The following is a 25,292-nucleotide window of genomic DNA, read 5'->3' as shown; positions in this document are numbered from 1 at the left end:
GTATATATATATATATATATATATATATATATATATATATATATATATATATATATATATATATATACACATGTATATATAATTTGAATATACATGTATATATATGTATGTATGTATGTATATATGTATGGAATATACATGTATATAAATTGAATATACATGTGTATGTGTATGTATGTAAATATGTATGTATATGTATATATATATATATATATATATATATATATATATATATATATATATATATATATATATATATATATATATATATATATATATATATATATATATGTATATATATATATATATATTTATTTATTTTATTATTTTTTATTTATTTTTTATTTAAATCTGTCCTGTCCAGACACTCAGGAAAATCATATTGTTGATGTATATGCCCTTACCTGCTGTACATATTTACGTACATATATGTACATATTTAAGAGAAGTGTTGGATACTTCTCTTGTTTCCTTATTTGACTTTATTAATTTTATTAAACAAAACCAGTTTTCTTTTAAGTAATATGTACATTTATGAGAGCTGTTATCTATCTTATGGAGGAATGTAGTTAATCATAGAACTGGTACCCAATGTTATTAAAAAAAGTATTGATTTTGAATCGAGAATTGATTCTGAATCGAATCTTTACCCACATGATTCGAATTGAATTGTGTGCTACCCAAAGATTCACCGCCCTGTCTCCCTCTATTTCTAGCCAAATTATGACTTGTTTTTAAATAATCAACAAATGCCGCAAAAATAAAGTGAACACTTTAGGGATGACGTCCACACACTCTGATCAGAAGCTGAGTAAATGAGTTTCATGCACGATGCGTTCAGGAACCACATTTTATTCTTCATGTTCTTCTTCGAATTACTTTAAAGGGGAATATTATCACAATTTCAGAATTGTTAAAACCATTAAAAATCAGTTCCCAGTGGCTTATTATATTTTTCGAAGTTTTTTTCAAAATTTTACCCATCACGCAATATCCCTAAAAAAGCTTCAAAGTGCCTGATTTTAACCACCCGTCCATTTTCCTGTGACGTCACATAGTGAAGCCAACACAAACAAACATGGCGGAAAGAACAGCAAGCTATAGCGACATTAGCTCGGATTCAGACTCGGATTTCAGCGGCTTAAGCGATTCAACAGATTACGAATGTATTGAAACGGATGGTTGTAGTGTGGAGGCAGGTATAGCGAAAACGAAATTGAAGAAGAAACTGAAGCTATTGAGCCATATCGGTTTGAACCGTATGCAAGCGAAACCGACGAAAACGACACGACAGCCAGCGACACGGGAGAAAGCGAGGACGAATTCGGCGATCGCCTTCTAACCAACGATTGGTATGTGTTTGTTTGGCATTAAAGGAAACTAACAACTATGAACTAGGTTTACAGCATATGAAATACATTTGGCAACAACATGCACTTTGAGAGTGCAGACAGCCCAGTTTTCATCAATTAATATATTCTGGAGACAAACCCTCATGTCAGCAGGCCAGGGAAGCTAGGGTCGATATTCTTCTCTTGATCATCTTCGGGACGGTGTGAGCCAAGACATCCAGGGGGTTTAGCTCGCTCGTCTGCGGGAACAAACTGCCGCCATTGCTTGCCGTGCTACCGAGGTCCTTTGTCCCTGAATTGCTCACACACTCCGGCAGATTCAATAGGGGTCTGGCGGCAGATTTCTTTGACTTTATCGTTGGAAATGCATCTGCTTTGAGTGTCGCAGGATATCCACATATTCTTGCCATCTCTGTTGTAGCATAGCTTTCGTCGGTAAAGTGTGCGGAACAAACGTCCAATTTCTTGCCACTTTCGCATCTTTGGGCCACTGGTGCAACTTGAATCCGTCCCTGTTCGTGTTGTTACACCCTCCGACAACATACCGACGAGGCATGATGTCTCCAAGGTACAGAAAACAGTCGAAAAAAAACCGGAAAATAACAGAGCTGATTTGACTCGGTGTTTGAGAAAATGGCGGATTGCTTCCCAATGCGACGTCACATTGTGACGTCATCTTTCCGAGAGCGAATATTAGAAAGGTGTTTATTTCGCCAAAATTCACCCATTTAGAGTTCGGAAATCGGTTAAAAAAATATATGATCTTTTTTCTGCAACATCAAGGTATATATTGACGCTTACATAGGTCTGGTGATAATGTTCCTCTTTAAATTAGCGCTGTCAAACAATTCATTTCTTAAAATCTGATTAATCACACTTTCAAATTTTTTATTAATGATGAATAATCACTGGTTTTGCATTAATTAAACTAACTAAAAAATGTATGTATATATATATATATATATATATATATATTTGTTTTGGAATACGCCTCATTTATTTGCTGAAAACGTGGTAACAGTTTTATCTAAAGTCCAGTCAGGGTGCGTTTGGGAGTGAAATCTGACAGCGAGCACCAAGTCGGAATTAAATTGCCCGATTAACCCGATAACTTTTTTGGGATTAATCACATGAGTTAACTTGTTATTTTTAACAGCCCCATTGTTGCTATCACAAACAACAAAAGAGCGAGGATCCTTTACATAACCAACGGGGTCAAGTACTAACGGGGTCAAGCGCGCGTGTCGCTGATAACGGGGCAAAGTGGGTCTCTCATGACCTCAGGGCGCCACTCACCTCCACGTGTTGACACGTCTGAATCAGCTTCCCCATTAGCGACTCCAGCTCGTTGTTCCTCTTGATCAGATTGCTCAGGTTCGAATCCAGGGCTTGCTGGATTAAAAAAAAAAGGAAGGTATCAGAAGAATCCATACAAACGAAGATTCCTAGGACGTTTTTGGAGACCACCTTCTGCAGCAGTACTAAAAGTGTATTCCCGTACCTCGGCGCGAGGGGGATAGCCCTCATCCCTGCACTGCCTCCTCATCCTGTCCCGTCTGAGCCTCAGACACAGTCCAAGAGAATGTGAGTGGGACTCCACTGAGCACTAAGCCATGCGCAAACCCGGCCAAGCGGCAAATTAGGCATCAAAAGCTCCCCCTCCCCATCCCCTCCTCTGAGAGCCAGCAGTGCTTGCGGCGAACAGGTGACAGCACATCAGAGCTGCCCTCATCCCTTCTTTTAAGATCGCTTCAAATCCCGAGACCGTCCCCTGATTGCCAAATCACGCATGCAACCCCCTTTTTATAGACCCTTCTTTTTGTTGGGGAAATGTGCAATCCCACTACTAAAAAATGTACTTGACACAGTATTCCTTGGAAGTAGTAGATCTGTGTTGATCTGAAAACGTAAACACAGATTTAGATGGGGATTTGTGTGGTTTGTGTGTGTGGATGTGCGCTTTATCATGCCCCGGGAAGCTTAAAGGATGACCTTAATACGATGCCGGAACATAAATGTAGAAGTAGCACAAAGATCGCCTTTAGTTACAGCGGGGGTCAGCAACAATGTTCCGTCTAATTTTTCATGTGTGTGAGCAAAAGGAAAAACTCCCTGAGCATTCAGTGGAGCCCATGTGAGCAACATCAGACGTACACACTGTGGCTACACCAGCACCACACCTGTCCCAAACCTGACTAAATAACAAGTTAAATTTCCATCCATCCATCCATTTTCTACCGCTTGTCCCTTTCGGGGTCGCGGGGGGTGCTGGAGCCTATCTCAGCTGCATTCGGGCGGAAGGCCGAATGCAGTCCCCCTCCTCATCGCAGGGCCAACACAGATAGACAGACAACCTTCTTATAATGAAATGACAGCAGTCATTTCCATGAGGTTATTTTCTGTGTTTAGGCCCACTTACAATGACAATAGCAAAAAATATAGTTTTTCATGAACTGTGTACTTGTATTGTTTGTCTGGGTGGAGGTCCTTCTTTGGAAATAGTTTGTACCCCTTTCAGACATTTGCATTTAGTTCCCATTAAAACATTCATATGTTGCACAATGAGATGTAAGCAGGGGATCATGTGTACATTCCTGCAACTTCCTGTTTGTAACAAATATATTTGTATCAGTATTTATTTATTATACTAACAGCATTTTATGATTAATATTTATAAATTAAGATTCCTAATAAATGACACTAGAATAAGCACACATTTGATTGGTAAATCATAGTGTAACTACAAGGAATGACACTTTATGTGTGGTGTTGGAGTTGTCCGACTTTTTGTGTGGCTGTAAACGCATCACTGGCTAAGTGCCATATGTGCATGTGTTGGCGCAAGTGAGAAAGAGCGAGCGGCTGCTGTTGATATAACAAAGTTGCTTTTGATCTGGTTTGTACTGCAGAAAATGACCAGTTTTGCTAGATATAATTTTTTTTACTAATGTTTTGGCGATGTGTTTATGGCCGGCAATAAAGAGTTTTGCTCAGTAAAGTGATCGATGGAATTCATGTCCTCAAAGCGTCTCAACAGACGTTACAATATTTGAACAATGATGACGAAAACTGTTTTCTCTGTCGTGTCCGTGTGTCGAAAATTGCTTATTTTTTTGTTTGATTTTGTGCGTGGCATAGATTTGCCGTGCGCAGAGGACGCTTGAGCAGTGCGCAATTGCACAGGCGCGCTCCTTAGAGGGAACGTTGGTCAGCAACCCGCGGCTCTCGGGGCGCATGCGGCTCTTTAGTGCCACCCTGGTGGCTCCCTGGAACTTTTTTAAAAAAGGATTGAAAATGGAAAAAGATGGGGGGGGGAAATAATGTTTTTGTTTTAGTATGTTTTTTTGGTAACACTTTAGTATGGGGAACATATTCACCATTAATTAGTTGCTTATTAACGTGCAAATGTGTAACATATTGGCTCTTAATTAGTCATTGTTAAGTATATGGGCTATATTATATTATACTTTATAGCGCTTTTCTACCTTCATGGTACTCAAAGTGCTTTGACACTATTTCCACATTCACCCATTCACACACACATTCACACACTGATGCCATGCAAGGCCCTAACCACGATCCATCAGGAGCAAGGGCTCAAGGACACAACGGACGTGACGAGGTTGGTAGAAGTTAAAGTTAAAGTTAAGTTAAAGTACCAATGATTGTCACACACACACACTAAGTGTGGTGAAATGTGTTCTCTGCATTTGACCCATCCCCTTGTTCACCCCCTGGTAGGTGAGGGGAGCAGTGAGTAGCAGCGGTGGGAGCGCCCGGGAATCACTTTTGGTGATTCAACACCCAATTCCAACCCTTGATGCTGAGTGCCAAGCAGGGAGGTAATGGGTCCCATTTTTATAGTCTTTGGTATGACTCGGACGGGGTCTGAACTCACAACCTACCAATCTCAGGGCGGACACTCAAACCACTAGGCCACTGAGTAGGTGGGGATTGAACCAGGAACCCTAAGGTTGCTGGCACGGCCTTTCTCTCCCAACTGCGCCACGCCGTCCCCAGTACTTATTACACAACCAGTAAGCCATTAACTACGAGTCAATGACCTCAGAATTATTGCTTATTAGTAACCCTAACTGTAACCCTAACCCTAACCCTAAACTTTATATGTTTTTCGAGTGTCCAAATAACTCTAAATTAAGTCTTTGTTATTTGGAATATGTTCCCCATACTAAAGTGTTACCGTTTTTTTTGTTTGAGGACAAACATGACACAATTGTTAGAAAGCCCACCGTTTAATATGTGTGTGTGATGAGAGTATTTTGGTGAATATCATTTTGTCCTAGTAATTTCGGCGGTTCTTGAACTCACCATAGTGTGGACTGTGACGCAACAGTTTGTTTACATGTAAAATCTTCCATTCCTTCTTTATCTCATTTTGTCCACCAAAAGTTTTATACTGTGCGTGAATGCACAAAGGTGAGCTTTGTTGATGTAATTGACTTGTTGGAGTGCTAATCAGGCATATGCGGTCCATGCATGACTGCAAGCTAATCGATGCTATCATGCTATTTAGGCTAGCTGTGTGTACTTATTGCATCATTATGCCTCATTTGTAGGTATATTTGAGCTCATTCAATATCCTTTACTTTATCCTCTTTTTGTATAATTTCGTTTTGCATCTCTCATGACACATTATATGTATGTAATATTGGCTGCATTTCAGATAGTTGTTTGTGTGCCATGTTGTTCCAGACCACAGCAAACATTACCTAGCTTGCCAAAGATTGTAATAAATCCATTAGAAGAAGACAGCCTGCCGTTTCCTTTAAGTTGGACACACACATCTATACCTTTGGCCAATACAAGCCAGTAATTTCCAGGAGTTATCTCACCTTCTGAGTTGTAATGTTGTAAAAATGTTTAGAATAAATATAACATTTCAACATTTCTGTCAACGAAGATTTGCTTCAGCCCACGACACATAGTCATTTTGATAGTAGGCTATTATAGCTAATATAGACACTTACGTCATGTGTTGCCTTCGTTATAAGACTTATATACGGCTTTTCATTTTTTGCGGCTCCAGACAGATTCGTTTTTTGTATTTTGGTCCAATATGGCTCTTTCAACGGTGGTTGTTTACGACCGACAGTGCTTACAGGAAGTGTTCACAGCGCTTCACTTATTCCACATTTTGTTATGTTGCAGCCTTATTCCAAAATGGAATAAATTCATTTTTGTCCTCAAAATTCTACAGACAATTCCCATAATGGCAATGTGGGTTTTTTTTCTTTTTTTAATTTTGCACTTTTAATAAAAATTAAAAAACAACAAAAAATCACATGAACTTAAGTATTCACAGCCTTTGCTCAATACTTTGTTAAAAAATGTTTGTCCTGCTACTGAAAACATGTTAAAACAAAAAATATATTTTCCCCCATCTTTTTCCATTTTCATCCATAGAGCCGCGAGTTGCAGACCCCCGGTCTAGATGTACAGTGCATTCGGAAAGTATTCACTTTTTCCACATTTTGGGATGTTATTCCAAAATGGAATACATTATTTTTTGCCCTCAACATTCTACACACAATACCCAATAGCGACGATGTGTAAATATTAGGGATGTCCGATAATGGCTTTTTGCCGATATCCACTATTCCGATATTGTCCAACTCTTTAATTACCGATACTTATATTAACCGATACCGATATGAACCAAACAAATATAAGCAGTCATGGAATTAACACATTATTATGCCTGATTTGGACAACCAGGTATGGTGAAGATAAGGTACTTTTTTTTTAAATTAATAACATAAGATAAATAAATTAAAAACATTTTCTTGAATAAAAAAGAAAGTAAAACAATATAAAAACAGTTACATATAAACTAGTAATTAATGAAAATGTGTAAAATTAACTGTTAAAGGTTAGTACTATTAGTGGACCAGCAGCACGCACAATCATGTGTGCTTACGGACTGTATCCCTTGCAGACTGTATTGATATATATTGATATATAATGTAGGAACCAGAATATTAATAACAGAAAGAAACAACCCTTTTGTGTGAATGAGTGTGAATGAGTGTGAATGGGGGAGGGAGGTTTTTTGGGTTGGTGCACTAATTGTAATTGTATCTTGTGTTTTTTATGTTGATTTAATAAAAAAAATAAAAAAATAAAATAAAATAAAAAAACCATATCGATAATAAAAAGAACGATACCGATAATTTCCGATATTACATTTTAACGCATTTATCGGACATCTCTAGTAAATATATATTTTTTCAAATGTAATAAAATAATTTGTTAAAAATCACATATTTGCAAATGTATTAGAATTTAAAAAATCAAAACACAAAAATCACATGTACATAAGTATTTATAGCCTTTGCTCAATACTTTGTTGCGGCATCTTTGCCAGCAATTACAGCCTCAAGTCGTTTTGAATACGATGCCACAAGCCTGGCACACCTATCTTTGGGTGGTTTTTCCCATTCCTCTTTGCAGCACAATGGGAAACGTTGGATTTCATCCAGGATGTCTCCGTACGTTGCTGCATTCTAATTTCCCTCTATCCTGACTAGTCTCCCAGTTCCTGGTGCTGAAAAACAATCCCAAAGCATGATGCGGCCACCACCATGCTTCACTGTAAGGATGGTATTAACCTGGTTTCCTCCAAACATGACGCCTGGCATTCACGCCAAAGAGTTCCATCTTTGTCTCATCAGACCAGAGAATTTAGTTTCTCATGGTCTGAGAGTCTTTTAGGTGCATTTTGGCAAACCTTTTACTAAGAAATGGCTTTTGTCTCGCCATTATACCATACAGGCCTGATTGGTGGCTTGTTGCAGAGATAGTTGTCCTTCTGGAAGGTTCTCCTCTCTCCACAGAAGAATGTTGTAGCTCTGACAGACTGACCATCGGGTTCTTGGTCACCTCCCTGACTAGACTGACATGAATGCAGCAATGTACAGAGACATCCTGGATGAAAACCAACACTTCCCATCCAACCTGATTGAGCTTAAGAAATGGGCCAAACTGCCCAAAGATAGGTGTGCCATTTGGCATCGTATTAAAAAAACTTGAGGCTGTAATTGCTGCCAAATAGGGCTGCGAATCTTTGGGTGTCCCACGATTCGATTCAATATCGATTCTTGGGGTCACGATTCAATTATAAATCGATTTTTTTTTTCGATTCATTGCGATTCTCGATTCAAATATTTTTCAAAATGATTCTCTATTCATTCAATACATAGGATTTCAGCAGGATCTACACCAGTCTGCTGACATGTAAGCAGAGTCGTAGATTTTTGTAAAAAGCTTTTATTATTGTAAAGGACAATGTTTTATCAACTGATTGCGATAATGTAAATTTGTTTCAACTATTAAATGAACCAAAAATATGACTTATTTTATCTTTGTGAAAATATTGGACACAGTGTGTTGTCAGGCTTATGAGATGTGATGCAAGTGTAAGCCACTGTGACACTATTGTTATTTTTTATTTTTTTTTATTTTTTTTAAATGTATAATGATAATTTCAATGAGGGATCTTTAATCACTGCTATGTTGAAATTGTAACTAATATTGATACTGTTGTTGAAAATATTCATTTTTGTTTCACTACTTTTGGATTGTTCTGTGTCGTGTTTGGGTCTCCTCTCAATTGCTCTGTTTATTGCAGTTCTGAGTGTTGCTGGGCCGGGTTTGGTTTTGGAATTGGATTGCATTGTTATGGTATTGCTGTGTATTGTTTTGTTGGATTGATTAATTAAAATAAATAAATAAATACATTTAAAATTTAAAATTTAAAATTTAAAACAAAAATTAAAATTAAAATTAAAATTAAAATTAAAAATCAATACTGAATCGCACAACGTGAAAATCGCGATTTGAATTTGAATCGATTTTTTGCCACACCACTACTGCCAAAGGTGCATCAATAAAGTATTGAGCAAAGGCTTATGTACACGTGATTTTTGTGTTTTTTTCATTTATTTTTCTAATACATTTGCAAACATGTGATTTTTATTTTCTTATTAAATAAAAAAAAAAAAGTCCTTTACACATTGTCCCTATGGGGTATTGTGTGTATAATTTTGAGGGCAAACATGAATATATACAATTTTGGAATAAGGCTTTAACATCACAAAATGTAGAAAAAGTGAAGCACTGTGAATACTTTCCAGATGCAATGTACATCTAGACCGGGGTCTGCAACCCACGACTCTTTAGCGCCCTCGTAGTGGCTCCCTGAAACTTTTTCAAAAATGTATGAAAAAGTTCCAAAAAATGGGGGGAAAAATATATTTTTTGGTTTTAATATGGTTTCTGTAGGAGTACAAACATCACACAAACCTTCCTAATTGTTATAAATCCCACTGTTTATTTTATACATGCTTCACTGATGAGAGTATTTGGTGAGCGCCGTTTTGTCCTACTAATTTCGGCGGCCCTTGAACTCACCGTAGTTTGTTTGCGTGTACAACTTTCTCCGACGCTGCCGCAGAAAGACGTGTTTTATGCCACTCCGTCTTTGTCTCATTTTGTCCACCAAACATTGTATGCTGTGCGTGAATGCACAAATGTGAGCTTTGTTGATGTTATTGACATGTGTGGAGTGCTAATCGAGCATATTTGGTCACTGCATGACTGCAAGCTAATCGATGCTAACATGCTATTTAGGCTAACTGTACGTACATATTGCATCATTATGCCTCGTTTGTAGGTATATTTGAGCTCATTTAATTTACTTAAGTTATGTCCTCTGGGTCATATTTGACACATTATCTGAATGTAATATTGGCTGCATTTCTGATAGTTGTTTGCCATTTTGTTCCAGACCACAGCAAACATTACCCAGCTGGCAAAGATTGTAATAAATCCATTAGAAGAAGACGCCCTTTTTCACGGCAAAGATGAGGTGTCACAAGACTGGCGTTGACGTGGAAATATTTTGGCGACACACAGAGGTGGTCATTCGGGCTTTGCCGACATTTAAATTCAACAATATAAAAAGGCCAACTGCCAACTTACAGTAGGGAAGCTCGTGACCTGAATTTCTATTCGCAAATAAAAGCATAACACAGACAGCTCGTATCTTAAAAAACGTGTATCCCAAGGTACCGCATGTATCACCGGCCCTTTCTGTCAGTTGCATTGTTTGTTTTTCTACACCATTCACTATGTCTGTATCTTTGCACAGTCACACAAAAATGCACTCAAAATGCATTCAGTAGGGAAGCACTCGAACTGCACCTAGTTTGTTTTACAATGATAGTTTACTTGGCGATCATCCTAATGGTGCTGTCATCAGTAAGGGCAGTTGATAAAAGCTAAGGAATTACTAGAAAAACACTATCAAGCTGATGTTAATGTGCTTGTAAGGAAGTGCCCATTTTTTATGCTGGGGATTCGTCTCTCTCTCTCCAGCAGTCCAGGACTTTTACGATAAATTCCCAAGCACCCGCGGGTAATTTTATCTCTGAAAAAGGATGAGCGTTCCCACAATAACCTCTGTGGTTCTTATCAGACTCTCCACGCTGAAAAAAAAAAGCAAACTATTCCAGTTTATCTGGTATTCTATTGTGCCTGTGTGTGTGTGAGTGATTGTGTGTGTGTGTGTGTGTGTGTGTGTGTGTGTGTATATATATATATATATATATATATATATATATATATATACAGGTAAAAGCCAGTAAATTAGAATATTTTGGAAAAACTTGATTTATTTCAGTAATTGCATTCAAAAGGTGTAACTTGTACATTATATTTATTCATTGCACACAGACTGATGCATTCAAATGTTTATTTCATTTAATTTTGATGATTTGAAGTGGCAACAAATGAAAATCCAAAATTCCGTGTGTCACAAAATTAGAATATTACTTAAGGCTAATACAAAAAAGGGCTTTTTAGAAATGTTGGCCAACTGAAAAGTATGAAAATGAAAAATATGAGCATGTACAATACTCAATACTTGGTTGGAGCTCCTTTTGCCTCAATTACTGCGTTAATGCGGCGTGGCATGGAGTCGATGAGTTTCTGGCACTGCTCAGGTGTTATGAGAGCCCAGGTTGCTCTGATAGTGGCCTTCAACTCTTCTGCGTTTTTGGGTCTGGCATTCTGCATCTTCCTTTTCACAATACCCCACAGATTTTCTATGGGGCTAAGGTCAGGGGAGTTGGCGGGCCAATTTAGAACAGAAATACCATGGTCCGTAAACCAGGCACGGGTAGATTTTGCGCTGTGTGCAGGCGCCAAGTCCTGTTGGAACTTGAAATCTCCATCTCCATAGAGCAGGTCAGCAGCAGGAAGCATGAAGTGCTCTAAAACTTGCTGGTAGACGGCTGTGTTGACCCTGGATCTCAGGAAACAGAGTGGACCGACACCAGCAGATGACATGGCACCCCAAACCATCACTGATGGTGGAAACTTTACACTAGACTTCAGGCAACGTGGATCCTGTGCCTCTCCTGTCTTCCTCCAGACTCTGGGACCTCGATTTCCAAAGGAAATGCAAAATTTGCTTTTGTCAGAAAACATGACTTTGGACCACTCAGCAGCAGTCCAGCTGGTGTCGGTCCACTCTGTTTCCTGAGATCCAGGGTCAACGCAGCCGTCTACCAGCAAGTTTTAGAGCACTTCATGCTTCCTGCTGCGGACCTGCTCTATGGAGATGGAGATTTCAAGTTCCAACAGAACTTGGCGCCTGCACACAGCGCAAAATCTACCCGTGCCTGGTTTACGGACCATGGTATTTCTGTTCTAAATTGGCCCGCCAACTCCCCTGACCTTAGCCCCATAGAAAATCTGTGGGGTATTGTGAAAAGGAAGATGCAGAATGCCAGACCCAAAAACGCAGAAGAGTTGAAGGCCACTATCAGAGCAACCTGGGCTCTCATAACACCTGAGCAGTGCCAGAAAATCATCGACTCCATGCCACGCCGCATTAACGCAGTAATTGAGGCAAAAGGAGCTCCAACCAAGTATTGAGTATTGTACATGCTCATATTTTTAATTTTCATACTTTTCAGTTGGCCAACATTTCTAAAAATCCCTTTTTTGTATTAGCCTTAAGTAATATTCTAATTTTGTGACACACGGAATTTTGGATTTTCATTTGTTGCCACTTCAAATCATCAAAATTAAATGAAATAAACATTTGAATGCATCATTCTGTGTGCAATGAATAAATATAATGTACAAGTTACACCTTTTGAATGCAATTACTGAAATAAATCAAGTTTTTCAAAATATTCTAATTTACTGGCTTTTACCTGTATATACTACAGAACTTTCCTCCAGAAGGCCTTATCTTTGTCCATGTGATGTCAGATGAAACACAAATTGAGCTGTTTGGTCACAACACCCAGCAATATGTTTGTAGGAGAAAAGGTGAGGCCTTTAATCCCAGGAACACCATGCCTACCGTACAGCATGGTGGTGGTAGTATTATGCTCTGGGCCTTTAAATGGGACAATGAATTCTTCAGGACAACCTAAAATCATCAGCCCGGAGGTTGGGTCTTGGGCGCAGTTGGGTGTTCCAACAGGACAATGACCACAAACACATGTCAAAAGTGGTAAAGGGAATGGCTAAATCAGGCTAGAATTAAGGTTTTTGAATGGCCTTCACAAAGTCCTGACTTAGACGTGTGGACAATGCTGAGGAAACAAGTCCATGTCAGAAAAACAACAAATTTAGCTGAACTGCACCAATTTTGTCAAGAGGAGTGGTCAAAAATTTAAGCAGAAGCTTGCCAGAAGCTTGTGGATGGCTGTTTTTATGGTAAAAAAAAAAAAAAAAAAAAAAAAAAAAAAAAAGGTAGCTCTGTTGCCAGAATTTTACTGTAAAATTTACATGTTTTTTTTTACTGTAAATTTAAAAAACTGCAATTTTACAGTAACATTTTGGCCCCTGAGCTGCCAGTTTTTATTTTATTTTATTGTTTTGCCGCAAATCATTAACTGCAGATTTTTCGGTGTATTATTGTAAATGCCAAAACGTTACCACAGTTTATTACAGTAAAAAAGTACTGTTTTCTTTTCATTTAGAGAAAAATGCTCTAAAAACCACAGTAAATTTCACAATTATACCATGAAATCTATTGCTACTTTTACATTGCAGAATTTGATGGATAACTTACTTTGAAATCATGATTAGTGTTTATTTATATTTAAAAAATGGTTTGAATGTTTGAATATATATTTTTGCATAATTAGACAATATTTAAGTTAACATAATTTGCGATTACATTGAGTACATATTTTTTGTTTTCTCCCAAAATAGAAAGAATGAATACATTTAGTAAGAAAACTTACAGTACTTTATTGATACATATTATTTCCAGGCTTTCAAGGGCCAAATAAAATGAAGTGGCGGGCCACTTCTGGCCCCCGGGCCTTGAGTTTGACAAGTGTGACCTAGAACATTACCCACTCTGAACAATTCCTGAATTGTGCATGTTTGTTTTGAAAAACACAAGCGACGACTCCACCAACCATTATCGACAAATGAATTTGTCCGCGCCAAAATGATGTTCCCAATTTTTGTCGACAACGAATCGTTGCACCCCTAATTTTGAGTACTTTAACATGTGGAGTTTAAAAAGGACTTACAGCATGCAAATTGCAGCGATTCAGTAGAATGGCAAATGTATAGATCTACATAGCAGGACACTAATATGGCCATGCTTCATTAGGCCCCCTTAAACCCAGCAGGTAATTGGTGCTCATTAACATGCAACCTTGCCGAAAATTGCCATGTGTTTTCATTAATTATGCCCCCCCCCGGCCACACACACACACAAACAAACACACACACCTTCACACTATGCCTCCTTGCACACGAGCATGGCTTAGTGATCGTGCTAATTGTCTCATAATCCTGGAGATATAATGAGTCTTAATGAAATTATATAATGGAATGTGATAATAGAGTTAAGACATGATCTTCAGCTGAGAGGGTTCAAATTCCTGCTAATTTCATTGATAGAAAAAAAGGTGATTATATATATATATATATATATATATATATATATATATATATATATATATATATATATATATATATATATATGTGTATTTATATATACATATTTATATATATATATATATATATATATGTATGTGTGGGGGAAAAAAATCACAAGACTATTTCATCTCTACAGGCCTGTTTCATGAGGGGGGGTACCCTCAATCATCAGGAGATTTTTTACCCCCCCCCCCTCATGAAACAGGCCTGTAGAGATGAAATAGTCTTGTGATTTTTTTCCCCACACATACATATATTGCGCTCTACTACGGTATCGAGCACTATTTTTTGGATAACCTTATTAAGACATATATATATATATATATATATATATATATATATATATATATATATATATATATATATACACATTTACGTTAGGTCAGGAAAAAACACAGAGGCTATTTCATCCCTACAAGCCTGTTTTGCAGGTAATATACTGTACAAACAACTGTAGATTTTACGTAAAAAAAAAAACCTGGCTGTTCAGTCGCTACAATTTTACCATACAAATCACAAATGTACAATTTTATTCACAACAATGTAATGGAAAAAAACGACCATAAATTTTATGGTTAAAAAAAAAACCTAGCAATTTAGTTGCAATAATTTTACTGTAAAAATAAAAGTGGTACCGTTTTTTCCATTTACAGTAATGCACTGTAAAAACGACTGTAGATTTTATGGTAAGAACACCTGACAGCTCAGTCGCCAGTACTTTACCGTAAAAATAAGTGGTACCATTTTATACGCCGTAAAAATAATAACTGTTTATTTTACAGTAAAAAATGGCAGCTCAGTTGACAGAACGTTACCATAAAAATAACAGTGGTACTGTTTTTCTATTTACAGTAATACATTGTAAAAACAACGTCCGCAGAGCTTTGTCAACAGAATATTACCCTAAAAATAAAAATTACATGTTTTTATTTGAAGTAATGCATTTGTCATTAATTGGACAATGTGTATAAAACAAGTCAATGACCTTTAGTTGTATCCAAATGTGCAGCATTACTTACAAGACTCAATGCAATCAACCTTCCCTAGTCCTGGTGCAAAAAAAAAATGTTTTGGTCAAACATAACACAACCTGTTCACTGGACTTTGTTAATATTATAAAAATATGTGTATTCACCATAAAAAAAAATCTAAATGAAACTAATTTAAATTAGTAATTTGAAATTGGGGGTTACATCACCAAAATTATTCCCGAGCGCAGCCACCGCTGCTGCTCACTGCTCCCCTCACCTCCCAGGGGGTGATCAAGGGGGTGGGTGAAATGCAGAGGATAATTTCACCACACCTAGTGTGTGTGTGTAACTATCAGTGGTGCTTTAACTTTTTAACTTTATATATAAACTTTTTTTTTTTTTGCAAATAATCATTAACTTTAGAATTTGATGCCAGCAACACGTGACAAAGAAGTTGGGAATGGTGGCAATAAATACTGATAAAGTTGAGGAATGCTCATCAAACACTTATTTGGAACATCCCACAGGTGAACAGGCAAATTGGGAACAGGTGGGTGCCATGATTGGGTATAAAGGTAGATTCCATGAAATGCTCAGTCATTCACAAACAAGGATGAGGCGAGGGTCACCACTTTGTCAACAAGTGCGTGAGCAAATTGTTGAACAGTTTAAGAAAAACCTTTCTCAACCAGCTATTGCAAGGAATTTTGGGATTTCACCATCAACAAGCGACATCAGTGTGTAAAGGATATCACCACATGGGCTCAGGAACACTTCGGAAACCCACTGTCAGTAACTACAGTTGGTCGCTACATCTGTAAGTGCAAGTTAAAACTCTCCTATGCAAGGCGAAAACCGTTTATCAACAACACCCAGAAACGCCGTCGGCTTCGCTGGGCCTGAGCTCATCTAAGATGGACTGATACAAAGTGGAAAAGTGTTCTGTGGTCTGACGAGTCCACATTTCAAATTGGTTTTGGAAACTGTGGACGTCGTGTCCTCCGGACCGAAGAGGAAAAGAACCATCCGGATTGTTCTAGGCGCAAAGTTGAAAAGCCAGCATCTGTGATGGTATGGAGGTGTATTAGTGCCCAAGACATGGGTAACTTGCACACTGTGAAGGCGCCATTAATGCTGAAAGGTACATACAGGTTTTGGAGCAACATATGTTGCCATCCAAGCAACGTTACCATGGACGCCCCTGCTTATTTCAGCAAGACAATGCTGAAATAACGTGGCTTCATAGTAAAAGAGTGCGGGTACTAGACTGGCCTGCCTGTAGTCCAGACCTGTCTCCCATTGAAAATGTGTGGCGCATTATGAAGCCTAAAATACCACAACGGAGACCCCGGACTGTTGAACAACTTAAGCTGTACATCAAGCAAGAATGGGAAAGAATTCCACCTGAGAAGCTTAAAAAATGTGTCTCCTCAGTCCCCAAACGTTTACTGAGTGTTGTTAAAAGGAAAGGCCATGTAACACAGTGGTGAACATGCCCTTTCCCAACTACTTTGGCACGTGTTGCAGCCATGAAATTCTAAGTTAATTATTATTTGCAAAAAAAATAAAATTAAGTTTATGAGTTTGAACATCAAATATCTTGTCTTTGTAGTGCATTCAACTGAATATGGGTTGAAAAGGATTTGCAAATCATTGTATTCCATTTATATTTACATCTAACACAATTTCCCAACTCATATGGAAACGGGGTTTGTATATATATATATATATATATATATATATATATATATATATTTGTATATATATATATATATATATATATATATATATATATATATATATATATGTATATATATATATATATATATATATATATATATATATATATACTGCGATGAGCTGGCGACTTGTCCAGGGTGTACCCCGCCTTCCGCCCGATTGTAGCTGAGATAGGCTCCAGCGCCCCCCGCGACCCCAAAGGGAATAAGCGGTAGAAAATGGATGGATGGATATATATATATATATATATATATATATATATATATATATATATATATATATATATATACCCCTGATTTACAGTAATGCACTGTAAAAACAACTGTAGACTTTATGGTAAGAAAGTGACAGCTCGGTGGATGGAATTTCCCCGTAAGAATGATAGGCAATTAATAATAATTGGGTAAAAAAAACACTGTATATCCTCCAGTTAAATTCAGGCGATTGAGCTGCCGGTTATTTTCGGTAAAATCTACAGATTTTTTTTTTTTTTTTACAGTCTGGTCTCCAACTCTGGTCTTGGCATACTCAAACTGCCCTTTAAAAAGTAACTGATTACTCACCCTGAGTTTTTCAAAACGCTCACTCAGTGCTGCCACCTGGTGGTCCCTGTGCCTTCCCACCAGTTTGCACAGGGAGCAGATGAGCTGGTCGTCGGTGACACAGTACATGTTGACTTTTTCCTCCTCATGCTCCAGGCATTGCAGGCCCCGGAGGTGCGATCCCGGCATCGGCTCGATGAGCCGATGTCCGGTGAATGGCTTCTTGTTGGGGTGAGTGGCCCTGAGGCACTCCTCGCAGTACGACACCTCGCACGTCACGCAGGTCTTGATGGCTTCCTGTGGCGGATCCTGCTCGCAGAACTGGCACTGGACCGGCTCCGGGGGTGTGCCGGGGTCGGACATGGCGGCGGTGACGACGGGCACCAAGGCCAACCGGTCGTGGTCTTCCTCGCCGGGGGAGTTCGGCCCGCTTTGGGGTGCAGGCGGAAGGAGCCCAGCCGAAGATGAGGCCCGCTGAACTCTGTCGATGATGTTCTGCAAGGTCACGTTTCGCTTTAGTCCTTCAAGTCCGTGCTCGGGGCTCAGGGAAATAACATATCTACACGTGGGGCACTGGAAGGCGCCGATGCTTTGAACCGATTCGTTGGTGGAGCAGTGCGAGACGAGGATGCGGTGAGCACAGCCGAAACACAGGCTGTGGGCGCAGGGGAGCAGCAGAGGGTCCTCAAAGAGCTCCAAGCAGATTGGGCAGGTCAACTCTGACTCCAGAGTGTCCATCCTGCTCAGGGGAGGCCAGGCGGGACAAGGCGCAGCGTCAGCAAAATCCAGGGGAAGCGCTCAGGTATCTGCGGAACAGGAAGAGAAGAAGCAGGTGAAAAAAAAAGCTTGAAAGAGTCTGACAAAGTCAACGTTTGCTTAAGCCTGCAATAGCGCTTTGTGGCCTGTTGGGGGCAGCAGAATCAAGCCTGAGCAGGAGGTGGATGTGCCACCTTTTCAAAAGACTTCATCATACTGGGTCAGACCGAGCCCATTTTTTAAAGTGCTCGTTTGGGAACTAATTTGTTTTCATAATAATGAGGGGGTAACATGTCCAATTCCCCCACATAACTTATGTGATTAATTATTCCAACACAATTTGTGACGGTCTATGAAATGTTTGTAGCTCATGATGTCATGGTGCAGGGGTCCATCCATCCATTTTCTACCGCTTGTCCCTTATGGGGTGACGGGGGGTGCTGGAGCCTATCTTGGCTGCACATGGGCAGAAGGCGGGGTACACCCTGGACAAGTCGCCACCTCATCACAGGGCCAACACATAGACAACATTCACACTCACATTCACACACTAGGGCCAATTTAGTGTTGCGAATCAGCCTATCCCCAGGTGCACATCTTTGGAACCAGCTCAGTGGCCTTGTGGTTGGAGTGTCCGCCCTGAGACTGGAAGGTTGTGAGTTCAATCCCCGACCGAGTCATACCAAAGACTATTAAAAAATGGGACCCATGATCTAAAACCTTAATTCTAGCCTGATTTAGCCCATACTTGCCAACCTTGAGACCTCCGAATTCGGGAGGTGGGGGGCGTGGTTGGGGGCGTGGTTAAGAGGGGAGGAGTATATTTACAGCTAGAAATCACCAAGTCAAGTATTTCCTATATATACAGTATATATAGGAAATACTTAACTTTCAGTGAATTCTAGTTATATATATATATATATATATATATATATATATATATATATATATATATATATATATATATATATATATATATATATATATATATATATATATATATATATATATATATATATATATATATATATATATAAAAATAAATAAGAGAAATACTTGAATTTCAGTGTTCATTTATTTACACATATACACACACATAACACTCATCTCCTCAATGTTGAGTTAAGGGTTGAATTGTCCATCCTTGTTCTATTCTCTGTCACTATTTTTCGAACCATGCTGAACACCCTCTCTGATGATGCATTCTGCTTCATCTCCTTGTTGTGTGCGCAGTTGTGCACTGCACTCTCTGAAAGCCTGAGATGTTATTGTCACATATGCATGTACAGTAGATGGCAGTATTGTCCTGTTTAAGAGTGTCACAACATTGCTGTTTATGGCAGACGAACTGTTTTACGGTAGACGAAAACGTGACTGCTGTTGTTGTGTGTTGTTGCCGCGCTGGGAGGACGTTAATGAAACTGCCTAACAATAAACCCACATAAGAAACCAAGAACTCGCCCTCGATCATTCTATAGTTATAACGTGATTGGGCAGGCACACTGCTTATATTGTGGGAAAGCGGACGTGAAAACAGGCTGTCGACACATCACTCAGGTCCGCCTGAATTTCGGGAGATTTTCGGGAGAAAATTTGTCCCGGGAGGTTTTCGGGAGAGGCGCTGAATTTCGGGAGCAAGTATGATTTAGCCATTCCTTTACCACTTTTGACGTGTGTTTGGGGTCATTGTCCTGCTGGAACACCCAACTGCGCTCAAGACCCAACCTCCGGGCTGATGATTTTAGGTTGTCCTAAAGAATTTGGAGGTAATCTTCCTTTTTCATTGCCCCATTTAAAGCACCATTTCCATTGGCAGGAAAACAGGCCCGGAGCATAATACTACCACCACCATATTTGACGGTGTCATGATCCGTGGTCGGATCATGTTTTGTTTAGTTATGTTTGGTTAGTTTTGGACTCCTTTAGTTATTGCTTGTGCACCTGTGAGTTTGTTTCGTCACCATGGTTACTTATTATTTTCACCTGCCGCTTGTGTTCTCGACGCGCACCTGTTTTTCATCACTGACACTATTTAAGCCTGCCTTTCTGTTCACTCGTCCTGTGCTCCTTGTTTGCGGTAAGCTACATCACGTTGGTTTGATTTCATGTTCCTGACTCCTGTGCTAAGTTTTAGCCTTAGCTTCCCGTGCGTTCGGCACACTTTTCTTTTGCTTGTTTTTCTGTTTGCCTATGATTTATGTCATTAAATCATTTCTTACCCTCACGTTGTTGTCCGGAGTGTCCGTGTTGCACGGAAGGAACGATCCCGCATCAATATGCGACCCCCACGTGACAGAAGGAGCACAGCAGACAGTTCCTTCGCCCCGGGCTTCGAGGAGATGGAGACGCACTGGCGAGGACGGAAGCCAGCCAAAAAGGTTTTTCGCCGCCAAAATGCGTCGCTCCCCCAAACTCCTCCTCCGAACAGCAAGTCACCACAAACGGCTCAGTCTTCCTCCCCTCAGTTGTTTGGTAATCCAGTTACTCATTTTGCTAAACAATTTTTAGATTGGGCTGCAAGCCAAATTACCATGAACTTTGACAACAACATAACGCCATCCATTTTGAATGACGTCACTCCGCCCACTTCCGATGACGTCACTGACATCATTCCGCCGGCGTCAAGGGAAGATTCTGATCTGGATTTTTTTTTTTTTCCATCTGTCTCCCTTTATCAGCCACCTCCTAATGACTTTTTTCCAAAAATAAAGTACCATCAGGACACTTTTTCTGAAAATAGATTCTGTCAACTTCAATCACCTCCGCCCCCAGTGACTCTGACTCCGCCCCTAAGGACTCTAGCCCCGCCCACGTCAAGGACTTTTGCCCTCCTCCGCCCACCCCTACAGAGAGTTCCAGACCGCAGGGAGCGCGTCTGGTATCCGCCCCTTGAGGGGGGGGCTGGGGTCGGGAGCTGTGTTGGTGGGGTGGCTCGGCATCACCATGCCAAGCCACAGCCTCCAGCACGGCCGCCACCACCAGTCTTCCGACCTGTCAAGCCACAGCCTCCCTCACGGCCGCCACCACCAGTCTACCGACCCGTCAAGCCACAGCCTCCAGCACGACCGCCCTCACCAGTCTTCCGACCTGCCAAGCCGCAACCCCCAGCTAGGCCACCTCCACCTGCACCAAGGCTAGCACCTGTCGCCGCACCAAGGCTAGCACCAGCTCCACCACGCCAAGTTCCTCGCCAAGCTCCGGTACCAGCTCCACGACGCCAAGCTCCGGTACCAGCTCCACGACGCCAAGCTCCGGTACCAGCTCCACGACGCCAAGCTCCGGTACCAGCTCCACGACGCCAAGCTCCGGTACCAGCTCCACGACGCCAAGTTCCGGTACCAGCTCCACAACGCCAAGCTCCGGTACCAGCTCCACGACGCCAAGCTCCGGTACCAGCTCCACGACGCCAAGCTCCGGTACCAGCTCCACGACGCCAAGCTCCGGTACCAGCTCCACGATGCCAAGTTCCGGTACCAGCTCTACGACGCCAAGTTCCGGTACCAGCTCCACGACGCCAAGCTCCGGTACCAGCTCCACGACGTCAAGCTCCGGTACCAGCTCCACGACGCCAAGTTCCGGTACCAGCTCCACGACGCCATGCTCTGGTACCAGCTCCACGACGCCAAGCTCCGGTACCAGCTCCACAAGTCCAAGACCAAGACCCTCCACGCCAAGACCAAGACCAAGACCCACACCAAGACCCACACCAAGACCATGACACACCATGCCAAGACCAAGACCAAGACCCGCCATGCCAAGACCAAGACCAAGACCCGCCATGCCAAGACCAAGACCCGCCATGCCAAGACCAAGACCAAGACCCGCCATGCCAAGACCAAGACCCGCCATGCCAAGACCAAGACCAAGACCCGTCATGCCAAGACCAAGACCAAGACCCGTCATGCCAAGACCAAGACCAAGACCCGCCATGCCAAGACCAAGACCAAGACCCGCCATGCCAAGACCAAGACCAAGACCCGCCATGCCAAGACCAAGACCAAGACCCGCCATGCCAAGACCAAGACCCGCCATGCCAAGACCAAGACCCGCCATGCCAAGACCAAGACCCGCCATGCCAAGACCAAGACCCGCCATGCCAAGACCAAGACCCGCCATGCCAAGACCAAGACCTGCCATGCCAAGACCAAGACCCACGCCAAGACCAAGACCTATACCAAGACCCACGCCGAGCTTCGCCGCCTGACGCGCCACGCCGAGCTTCGCCGCCTGACGCGCCACGCCGAGCTTCGCCGCCTGACTCACCACGCCAAGCCACGCCTGCCACGATGACGACGCGCCTGCCTCCTCGTCGGCCACGGATATGGCCGCTACCTGGTCGTCCGCCACGCCAAGTGCGCCCACCTCCCAGTCGGCCACGAATGTGGCCATTCCCTGGGCGCCCGCCTCGCCTGCTGCAGCGGCGTTCCACTCGCCGCCGCCACCTAACTCTGCCCCGGTGGATACGGGGACACGTGGTCTGGCGACCCACCGCCATGTCCCCCTCCCGCCCTCCCATGACTATTGATCTTTGGTTTTTTTTAGGACATCTAGAATATGTCCTTAAGGGGGGGGCTCTGTCATGATCCGTGGTCGGATCATGTTTTGTTTAGTTATGTTTGGTTAGTTTTGGACTCCTTTAGTTATTGCTTGTGCACCTGTGAGTTTGTTTCGTCACCATGGTTACTTATTATTTTCACCTGCCGCTTGTGTTCTCGACGCGCACCTGTTTTTCATCACTGACACTATTTAAGCCTGCCTTTCTGTTCACTCGTCCTGTGCTCCTTGTTTGCGGTAAGCTACATCACGTTGGTTTGTTTTTCATGTTCCAGAGTCCTGTGCTAAGTTTAAACTTTAGCTTCCCGTGTGTTCGGCACGCTTTTCTTTTTGCTTGTTTTTCTGTTTGCCTATGATTTATATCATTAAATCATTTCTTACCCTCACGTTGTTGTCCGGAGTGTCCGTGTTGCACGGAAGGAACGATCCCGCATCAATATGCGACCCCCACGTGACAGACGGTAGGGATGGTGTTCCTGGGATTAAAGGCTTCACCTTTTCTCCTCCAAACACATTGCTGGGTATTTTGTCCAAAAAGCTAAGTTTTTGTTTCATCTGACCACAGAACTTTCCTCCAAAAGGTCTTATCTTTGTCCATGTGATGTCAGATGAAACAAAAATTGAGCTGTTTGGCCACAATAGCCAGCAATATGTTTGTAGGAGAAAAGGTGTAGGATTAATAGTAGGCCTTTAAAATACAAACACATTGGAAAAAAACACTGATGCAAGTCAATAAGGTCTGAACCCGTATTTATACTCAATATTATATAAGAAATGAGTAACTTTAAATTGTACCAGTTTTCTAAGAAACATACAAAAGTATCGTTACAAAGCTCACAACTAACGGCGATTAACTATGCGCTGAACTGAATGTTGAAGAATGTCAACCCATCTGTCGTGGTTTTCCTTGATATGGCATTCGTTTGCACGGAAGCGCTCGTGTGCACTGACACAAGAGGCATACGATTGCATCATCAGCAGCTATTCTGGGCGGCCAGATGTGGTTGGTAGTCCGTGTGCATTGTGCCACAGGAGAGGGCAGCATGGCAACAAGCACAACATATAACAAGCTGGGCAGAGGGAGCAAAGGGGGCTTAATCCAGGCTACAGTAGGTTCGTCACTACCAGGATCTACCACTAGGGGTCAACATAAACCTCACAGAATCATGGTTGAAAAAAAAAAGCCTTTTCATATCTTTGCCCAGGGGTGTCAAACTCATTTTAGCTCAGGGGCCGCAAGGAGGAAAATCTGTGCACACGCGGGCCGGACTATTAAAATTATGGCATTAAAACTAAAAAATAAAGACAACTTCAGATTGTTTTATTTGTCTTACATTGGCCAAAAATAGAACGAACACATTCTGAAAATATTTCAATAGAAATATAGAAAAAAATACCGGCAGCGGTAAAGTTTAAATCCATGAAGGAAAGAAGGAAGTGAATGAATGTTTATAACTGAATTAATTTACATATGCATACAAATGTGTTGTTGTTTTTTTGTGTTAATGAATTAAGTAACGTTTATGACAACATTTTTCCAAAACACAATATAGAATGTGAGATATAACAGGATAATGCATACATTTATCATTTGTTTTCAAAACGCTTACAAAAAAGTGGGACCCCAAAGATTTACTGTGGGGCCCCAGTTTTATGACTTTATGGGGTCCCTGGGACCCTATTTAAAAAAATCCCAGCTCCAACACTGATGGAGTATTGATGCGTGCAAAACAGCAGCAGGCGGCTGTGGCCTGCGGGCCGATTCTAATACTAATCAAATATCATCCCGGGGGCCATAGATCATTCATTCACAGGCCGGATCTGGCCCGCGGGCCTTGACTTTGACACCACCGATATACGTGTTCCCCATTCACACATTAGAAACAAAACATATTTAATGCACAATATGCATCCAATTATGAAAAATCAAAATAGACAACCTACCCTAATAATTGTTAACAACTGCCAAACATAAGAAGATTGCTTCAACATTTACAAACCCTGTTTCCATATGAGTTAGGAAATTGTGTTAGATGTAAATATAAACGGACGGAATACAATGATTTGCAAATCATTTTGAACTCATATTCAGTTGAATATGCTACAAAGACAACATATTTGATGTTCAAACTGATAAACAGTTTTTTTTTTTGCAAATAATCATTAACTTTAGAATTTGATGCCAGCAACACGTGACAAAGAAGTTGGGAAAGGTGGCAATAAATACTGATAAAGTTGAGAAATGCTCATCAAACACTTATTTGGAACATCCCACAGGTGTGCAGGCTAATTGGGAACAGGTGGGTGCCATGATTGGGTATAAAAACAGCTTCCCAAAAAATGCTCAGTCTTTCACGAGAAAGGATGGGGCAAGGTGC

General features: G+C 41.0%; 1 protein-coding gene across 3 annotated transcripts in view; it reads right to left on the bottom strand.

Moving 5' to 3' along the window:
- LOC133622361 (E3 ubiquitin-protein ligase Midline-1-like) overlaps positions 1-25,292 on the bottom strand; it is a 121,794-nt gene that overhangs the window by 40,742 nt on the left and 55,760 nt on the right. For all 3 annotated transcript variants that reach the window (XM_061985007.1, XM_061985008.1, XM_061985006.1), the window contains exons 2-3: positions 17,626-18,410; positions 2,649-2,744 (exon numbers count right to left, since the gene is read on the bottom strand). In XM_061985007.1, the coding sequence (XP_061840991.1) occupies positions 2,649-2,744; positions 17,626-18,342 (813 nt within the window). In that variant the 5' untranslated portion in view covers positions 18,343-18,410. The remainder of the gene's footprint in view (positions 1-2,648; positions 2,745-17,625; positions 18,411-25,292) is intronic.

The sequence above is a fragment of the Nerophis lumbriciformis genome, linkage group LG23, assembly GCF_033978685.3.
Source record: "Nerophis lumbriciformis linkage group LG23, RoL_Nlum_v2.1, whole genome shotgun sequence".
In the NCBI taxonomy this organism is placed as follows: Eukaryota; Metazoa; Chordata; class Actinopteri; order Syngnathiformes; family Syngnathidae; genus Nerophis; species Nerophis lumbriciformis.
The sequence above is the reverse complement of the archived record's forward strand: the minus strand, read 5'-3'. Positions and strand labels throughout refer to the sequence as shown.